The 8894-nt window shown below is 47.0% G+C and overlaps 1 protein-coding gene across 2 annotated transcripts; it reads left to right on the top strand.

Moving 5' to 3' along the window:
* The first annotated feature begins 3386 nt into the window (after nucleotides 1–3386).
* On the top strand, nucleotides 3387–8828 carry LOC138124292 (uncharacterized). Of its 2 annotated transcripts, XM_069039289.1 has the most exons (4): nucleotides 3387–3545; nucleotides 5221–5443; nucleotides 5555–8168; nucleotides 8219–8828. In XM_069039289.1, exons 1-4 carry the CDS (start codon nucleotides 3525–3527, stop codon nucleotides 8541–8543), a joined length of 3183 nt encoding a protein of 1060 aa, XP_068895390.1. In that variant the 5' UTR covers nucleotides 3387–3524; the 3' UTR covers nucleotides 8544–8828. The 2 variants fall into 2 exon arrangements, with proteins under 2 accessions (XP_068895390.1, XP_068895389.1); XM_069039288.1 differs by having other exon boundaries at nucleotides 5221–8168.
* Nucleotides 8829–8894: the final 66 nt, after the last annotated feature.

Raw genomic sequence — 8894 nt, 5'->3', positions numbered from 1 at the left:
TTTCGAATATTCTCGAGGTTCGTGGAAGAGAGAAGACGAAGTGGAAGATTTTTCACCATTTCAGCTTTGCGATTTTTGGCGAGTTGCCAACTTGGCTTTGATGGTTACGCCTAAAAGCAATCTGGCCGACGATTTGGTCGATGTTTTGAACAGCAACTGCACAGTTCCAGAAACGATGCAAAAACTTCTGACAATCTCCAACAGATACGACGAATTTGTGCCAAGTGATGTGTCCCTAGTTGCAAAAATTTTGGAGAAAGTGAGCGGAGACGAAAACATTGATTTGAGAGTTTTCGCAGAGGTTATAAGTAATTTGCTTGGAATTGAAAGAAGTGTTCTTTCTGAGAGTCAAGTGGAGACGAGCGCCACCGACAAGATCCTTCAATACGTTGACGTTATTGCGCAAGGGTCAAAGTCGTGGTCTGGCGTTCAAATCATCACAGACAACTTCCTTCTCTTGGCCGTGAACGCCAAAGAAAGCAATTTCAGCGGCTTAGCTCTTTTGGAGTGGAACCAAACTGTTGAAATGTTGATTTTGAAGGGTGAAGTAAACACTAGCGACTTGGTTGAAAACAGCAAAATCAACAGCGCTGTTGTGTTGAGTTCCGATGTGAAAAACCAAATAGATGGGGATTTTACGATGGTGCTAACTGTCTACTTAGATGACAAGTTTTTCAAGGCCACAACGTTCGGCCAAGTTTTTGGAGTGTTGTTTGGAAATTTCTCCGGGCCGGTTTCACTCTTCCGCAAGATTTCTGGCACGCCAGCGCGTCACGAATGTGTACATTGGTCCTCATCGGGCAATGCCAGCGGTATTTGGCAACAAGACAGCTACGCCGAGGAAATTTCTTCGTTGATTCGGTGTGAATCCTGGCATGCTAATCACTTCACCATTTTGAAATCAGACGACATTTACCAATACAGTGACTTGCAGATAATAATCATAATCAACAACATTAACGCCATCTTGTCCGGAGTGGGATTTTGCGGAATCTTCCTCACAGCTCTCCTGTTCAAGAAGTGGAGACAAAACACCGGCAACCAAATCCTCCTCAATTTTGTGTGTTCTAAGATCCTCGAGCTGGTGGTATTTTACTGCAGTGCTGTCATCTCAGCAGGTATCACAAACAACTTTATCTGTATTTGCGCGGGAGTCCTCCTTCACTACTCCATTTTGTCTGAGTTCTGTTGGATGTTCGCCGTTGCCATCTTGCAGTTCCAGCGATTTGTGGTCGTTTTGGGAACGACCAGGAGGCACGTCCTCTTAAAAACTTGCCTGATAGGCTGGGGGTTGCCTCTTGTACCCATCATAAGCATGTTCGTGTTTCTGTCAGACCCGTACTTGAGCTACAACGGTGGTTTGTGCTTTCTGTCCGGCGAAGCTAGTGTTGTCGGATTGTGGGTTCCTGTAGCCACCATCATCACTACCAACGTAGTTATCTTCATCTATATCTTATACAGCGTGTTCCACAAAAAAACCGACAGCAGTGACGGTGGTACCGACGGATTAAAACACCAGTGGCGCCTCGTAATCATGCTTTTCTTCATGCTGGGCATTACTTGGACTTTCGGGCTTTTCTCCCAGCTGCAACTGGGCATCGTCTTCGACTATTCATTTGCCATCACTTCGTCCCTCCAAGGTTTCGTCATGTTCGTGTACTTCATAGTGTTCAACAAGAAGACGAGAAATCTGTATTTGCACATGTTCCACAAGTGTTGCAGCAAAGAATACTAGCATTCCTTATGTAACGCGACGGCGAAAGGTTATTATAGTGCGCCGTCAAAAATCCTCGAAAATATCAGTATAGTACTTCCTTTCTAAGTCTTGTCATGAGATGGAATTAATTGATCCTTTCGAATTACTTGCACAATTCTGATGTTGCATGTCGTGTGATTCATTTTGCAAGGCTGGCACGGTTTTGTGCGTATAATGAATTGGGAAAAAATGCGAGTTTTGTAACTGGATCATCAGATGAGACGAGACCATTAATTTGGTCGCGTTTCGTTAGACGGATTGCGAGAAAACTGGCTGGATTTACACAATTCGTATTGTACGCCGGATCAAGGTCGTACCGATGTCATGATAACAACTTTTATTACACTAATTAAGCAACTGTAGTACCATCAAATCAAATTTCTTATTTGTTAACCAAAGTAGATTTTAATTGCATGGTTTGTGACGAGCTGGAAATAAATCATAACAAAGTACCCGTTTTTTCTTCTCGTCTTCCTGTCCAGTGATTGTTACTCGCGATAGTACTTTCGTTCTCGATTACTTTACGGACTGCTTCTCAAATAATTGTTTTATGTAAATGCTCACATTTAGATTTTATGGGGAATTACTTTTACTTTCTTGCCTCAGATGGTACCCGCATAGTATTCATTTGAATTTCAAATCATGTCAAAAGTGTCAAAAGATGTTTTCACATCTTCAGTTTCATTCATTATCAGTTTTACATGGACGTGTGTCAGATCTGATTTAAGACATTTTGTAATATTCCAAAGTACCATTCCGTAAATGTCGGTGCTACTTTGTATCGCTGAATGTGTTACAAGACAAGTGGTGGCAGTAGTTGTAAAACGCTCGATTAACAGTGACATTCCACACAGTGAAAATGCTAACATTTGTCAACAAAGGTAAATATTTGTGTGAAACTTCTTTCAAAGGCGAATCACACAAATTACTTTATTTTAAAGAGCTGAGAAACCATTGAAGGCACTCAGAGCTGCGTTCTTTCAGACGACGCTCATTATCATGCAGATGCATGATTAATCAAATCATGGGTTAAATACTGTTCCATGTATTTTCAAGTGGAGACGAATCAGGTGATCGCGTTGGATCGCTGTTTCCAGCCTTGCAAATTGGAAACTGCAACGTTCTGAAGTCGTCATATGTTCCAATTGTTGCGTAAATTTTAAGTTATGAATTATGGGTTTGCCCCAAGAGTACCGTCAAATCGGAGAAGAAGGTAGGTACTACTACCGCGAGAAATATCTTTGCGATGAATTATGCATCGAACGGGTTGAATAAACCGTGACCGCCTGGAGGAGTGGGTCCCGGGTACTACCGGCGTACCTCTGTAAATATGTTTTTAGATCACGTGTGCGTGTCCAACGAAAGTGCACTCGCCGCATTCGTGTAGATAATTGAAGGATGTTCCGGCGAGTACTTTTTTCGTACTTTCGATTTTAAGAACACACCATACGCGCATTTAAAAATAATTTCCCGTCGCATTACCGCTACCTACTGACCAACCTCCAGTGGTACTTCGTTTTCCCAATCCAACCCGTCGCGTTGCATAAGAGCGTGGTGTTTTTTCGTCGATCAAACAATACTTGACACGGTAGTAAACCACGGATCTAACCGCCAGCGGCGGGGCAACTTTCTACAAGCCCCTTTCTTCCCCTTCTCTGGCGCGGCACCGTCGAGATCCGCAGCTTCTTCGCGTTAGTGTCGGTACCGTCAGTACTGGCGAACGCGATGGACTCTTGATCGGTTCGTTGTGCGAGTGTGAAGTGTCTTCATGATGTGGATTAAGACGATAGTGAGTGTCGCTTTACGCCTCTTTTGTGGCACCCCTGTAGCACTAACCAGCTTTTTCCAAAATCTAATCGCGGAATGAAAGTACCGGTTTGGGTGGCTGCAAAAAACGCTACAAAAAATCGATCGTTGCGGCGGCTGTGTTGCATGTGAAAGTAGGGGCGCAGGTTGTAGTGACACTCGATTGGTTGGCGATTAATTTTTTTTTTGGGCAAGGAGAGTCTGCGAAAATGGCGCTTGGGCTAGAGTTAACGATCAAATAAACATTCACGTCGGAGCTAATTGACCGACCTCAAAATCTGACACCGATTTGGAAATTTGTTTGTGGAATAAATAAAGAATTATGTTTATTGTACCGTTTTCTGCACGTGCTCTGCACAGTGGGTTGGCCAAATTGCCCCAAAACGGTCTCGCGTGTCACTTCATAAATGCGATCGATCCCATTCGAGCTTCTGTCGCAGATTTCTCCCAAAAAGCGCTACTTATCGACATCTCGTAATAGATTAAATTATAACATACTGTATGACTCAACTTAAGTCATTTGCTTACTTTCTAATTGCAAAAAGATGCATTTTCGAACTCGATGATACAAATTAATTTCGAATCGTGGGCGAGTTTTCTAAACCAATTTGTCACTTTTACTGCTGCGACGGACGCGCGCTTCGGTGGAAACGTCGAGACGGTCCTTCACGTGAGCCGGACTTCAAGTTTGATTTCTCAAATGCAAGTACGCAATTGCAAAATTTAAAAAACCGTCGAGCTACACTTTCATTTTGATGTGAACTCGCCACAGATCTTATCCTTTTTCTCGTAACATCGTTTTCTTCGAAAAAAATCCTCGTTGCAAAGTTTCACAATTTTCTTGCACAGATTCCACTTTACTTCAGATTTGCAAACACAACACTTAATCCACTTACGTCACACTCCCACGCACTTTACTGTCCCTAATTATGGAAATTAAGCGCTTCAGTTTTTCCCATCGCCTTTCGATTGTGTAATCGATACAATTAAAACGATTTTTCGATGATAAATGGCCGGACTTGAACAATGGAAAACGTCCAAAACCCTCGACTTCCTTTTTTCCCATGCAAATTATGCGAATCCGCGTTTTCGTTAATTATCCTGTGAACTGTGACGACGATTCGCAACGTAGAGGTAACCGTAGGTCGCAAAAACTCGTTGCGGTTTTATGGTCTGTTTTGTCGTTTCGACCTCCTTAGCCGACCAGTGCCCAAGTTCTAGGTGAAGGTCGTCGAATCCATCGCTGCACCCAAATCCGGAAAGCGTCGATTAATTGTAAAGTCGTTACGTAACGTTGAGGCATTCAACGAGGAAATGCAAATCGTTTCCGCCATTTAGCGTACCTAATGAATCGGGAAGAAAGTGATGATTTTTTTTGGAGTCTGAGAGCCAAATCTGGACGGTTTGGTGGCGCAAGAACTTTCGTTTTCTTGGTCGACCCATTTCCAGTTCCGTTAGCTGTAGAAAACGCGTCGTCCGTGTTGAATTATGTATTAATTGGAAACTTGGTGATTCAGAGGCGGCGCATTCCGCTTGTAAAAGGACAAACGGTCGGCTTTCGAGAGGCCTTTAAAGGACAATGTTTTAGTTGTGGTAGAAATTGAGCCGTCGCGGCAGCACCGAGAAGAAATTACCAGTAACCTTTCTTTTGGTCGCAGGTGTTAGTAGGCTGCGTGATCGCGGCCTTGGCCTCGGACGAGCAGCGCTCCAAAAAGAAGGACGACGGCAGGGGCAAGCGCAACCTCCAGTACAGCATAGCCCATCACTACAACGGCCCCCACGCCTACAGACTGGAAAGGAGGATATCCACGGGTTCCCAAATTCCAATCTACCACTCTCAGTTCTTCCCAGGTCCTAGGTCCTACTCGCCGTTTCACAAAGGTAGACCGCATTCTCTTCCCCCGCCTCCTTACGCTGTTCAGATGGAGCCCCTCGTCCACTACTCTCAGCGAGATCCTCTGTACGATACTAACTCTTTGTCCCTGAATGCAGATGGCCCTGATGACCTCTTAACCGATAATAACCACCTTAGCGAGAACGTTTATGGACCACCGCAAAAGCACATCATCGAGAGACCGGTCTACATCAAGGAGCCCGAACCCATCATCGAGATCATCATCAAGGAGTCGAACGTGACGCTGCCGCCGCCACCGGCGCCCCCGGCACCGCCACCGAAGAAGAAAGAGCAAGTGCAGGTGTTCTACGTCAAGTACAAGAAGAATCCCAACGGGCACGGCAAGGACAGCATTATTTATGACAAGCCGATCCCTGCGATTTCGCCGCCGGTGCAGGACGAGCACGAGGAGCCGCCCCCGCAAACCTACCACCACCAAGAAGTCGTCACTTCGGCGCCACCTCCGAGCACAACCCTCCGAACGATTATCCGACCGGATTCAGAAACTTATCACAGCCCCAGCGGAGTCAAAGTGACTTTTGGGAAAGAAGGTTTCGATTATGACAAGAGGTCCAGCAAACCGGAAGACTTGAAGGCATCTCCCGATGATAACCGCTCGATTCAGTTTCCCCAAGGGAGACAACTGTCGTCGTTCCCTCCAAGTCCCCCGAGACGACCCTCCAATTACAACTTCAATTCTCCTCCTTCGAGTTTCCGCCAGCCTCAACCCTACCGTCCATTCAGTCAATACAGACAAACTCCTCAAAACTACCGCTCGAGTCAACCTCCGTATTCCACTCTCCCTAAGTTGCCTCAATTCCCTCAACCGGCCAAGACCAATCAACAATTTCCTCCCACCAAGACCAACCAACAATTTCCTCCCACTAAGACCAACCAACAATTCCCTCCTCCCAGACCGGTTCCTCCTCAATTCCAACAACGTCAACCCGTGCCTTACCAACCTTTTGATAGTTTGAGGCAACCACAGCCGATACAGTTCAGACCTCAGACACACTTCCCGGCCACTCAATCGCCTCCCATCACTCAAAAACCGGTTGTTTTCAGTCAGTTTTCGCAACAGAATGGACCTCCTAGATTCGGCGAGGAGAGGCCTCAACAGAAACCTCAATATCAGCAAAAACCGACAGGGAATCAATATCAACAACCTCAACATCAACCGGTGACGCAGCATAAACCGTCGTCGGGACAGTATCAACAACCGACGGCTCCTCAATATCATCAACCACCAACGGTACCTCAACATCATTCGCAGCGGCAACAACAAAGTGTTCATCAACAACCGATTCCGCAACACCATCAACAACCCATTTCGCAACATCACCAACAAGTTTCCCCTCAATATCAACAGCAAAGTATACCTCAACATCCACAACATCAACCGCAAAGTATACCTCAACATCCGCAACATCAATCTCAAAGTATACCTCAACATCCACAACATCAACCGCAAGGTATACCTCAACATCCGCAACATCAACAGCAAATAAATTCGCAACAACCGGTGGCTCTTCAACATCATCAATATCAGCAATCTCAATATCAACAATCCATAATTTCGCAGTCTCAACAGTTCAATCAACAACCGAGTATTATTCCTCCAGGTGGCGAATTGATTCAGTCTCTTCCCAAATTTGAGCAACACATTTCGGTAGAGGAGCCCTTCAAGTCTCCGTCTCTTCAACAATCTCCTCAATCTCAATTTCAAAATCATCAACAGCCCCAATACCAGCCTCAAGCCCAACAATCCTCAAATCAGCTCGGCTCTACCGACCATAATCAGAAGATCCAGCAACAACTCCGCGAAGCCAACGCCCTCCAAGAGTCGATCCGTCAGTCCTCTCCTCAATTCTACAACTTCCAACAGTCCCAACAGCTCAACTTGTACCAGTCTACACCGAAACCCATCACGTACTCCACAACTCCCAGAAGCACCACGTATTCGACAACTCCCACAACCACCACGACTCAAGAACCCGAGAAGCCATCCACCACGACTAAAGACCCGAAGATACTGAACGCCCAACTCCCGGACGAGGTACCGGACGACCTCCGCCAGCAACTTCTTTCTTCTGGGATCCTGAACCACGCCGACATTTCCGTTCTCGATTACGACAAAGTCGGCGACATTCCCATATCGGCGCTGCCTCCGGACCAACTGGCTAACTTTTACAGCGCCGGAGGGGCGCAGCAGATCCAGGCGGCCGGAAGCGCCCCACAGCTGTCCGTGGCGGCTCCGGAGTTCGACGCGGAAGAGTCAGAAATCCACGAAGTCACGGTGAAGCCCGAGGTGCAGATGAAAGTTGTCCGATACGACCCGGAGAGCGATCGGGGTCAGCAAGTCCAAGAGGCGTACGTTAAAGATGACGCGACGCAGGTGGAGCCGGTGGTGCTCAACGACGCGAAGTACAACAGGTATTTGCCGTTGAAGGTGAGCGGGGCGCAGTTCCCCATCCCTGACGTCCCGGAACTCAAGGGGAAGAAAATCTCGAGCGTGGTGGTTTTGGCCCCCGTCGCGTACGACTTTTCGTCGACGCGCAACGTGCGCGAGGCCAAAATCGAAGAAGTGGAGCTGGTGGAGGGACGCCTGAAAGATCTACTCGAGAATCCCACCCGGGAGAACTTCAACAAGTTTCTGGAGAAGGAGAATCGCACCAGGAGCGACAAGCAGGCGGTGATCTTGCTGGTGACGGGGTGAGCTAACAGAGTTTTATCGGAGAGGCAGTCTAAAGAGTGCGTTTCAGGGCGAACGACGGCGGCAAGGACAAGGAGATTTTCATGTACGACGTGGCCACCCAGACCGTCAGCAAACTGGACGGGGAGTTGTCGAGCGCGTTCGTGGACGCCGCCGAGGCCAACTCCTCCGATGACACCCACACTTCCGCTTCTGACGTGGTGGAGACGAGAGTTCCGTACGAGGCACGAACCGACCTCGACACCGAAGCTTCCGAGCACCTGGACAGCTTCGTCGACGTGTCCGGCCTGCCAATCGGCGACGACTTGACCGCCACCGAGACGCACCTGGACAACAAAATTTCGAGGATCAGTAAGACTGGACGGTTCGCCTGAACGGCCAACCGATGGGCGACGGTCTAATAAAGAAGTTTGCCTCCGACGGCACCACCTGGTGCTGCATATTAACAAAAATTTTATTTATTGAAACATCATTACTTTCAAATTGCTCGACTCTGTCCTTTCGACTTTCGTTTTTGTCAATATCGCCTAGATGGTGCTCGCACTGGTAAACTTCTTTATGTGGTAGCTTTAGGGCGGTCCTGGAACATTTCCGGGTCGCGACATGTACAGTGTATGATATTACGTGTATTACTTTTATAATAAAGAACTTGTAACAAATCGGGTGTCGTGTTGGTGTGACCCACTGCGAGGAAATGATTCGCAGATCGAGGACAGATTTCTCTC

This window comes from Tenebrio molitor, chromosome 2, assembly GCF_963966145.1.
Source record: "Tenebrio molitor chromosome 2, icTenMoli1.1, whole genome shotgun sequence".
NCBI lineage: Eukaryota > Metazoa > Arthropoda > Insecta > Coleoptera > Tenebrionidae > Tenebrio > Tenebrio molitor.
The sequence above is the reverse complement of the archived record's forward strand: the minus strand, read 5'-3'. Positions and strand labels throughout refer to the sequence as shown.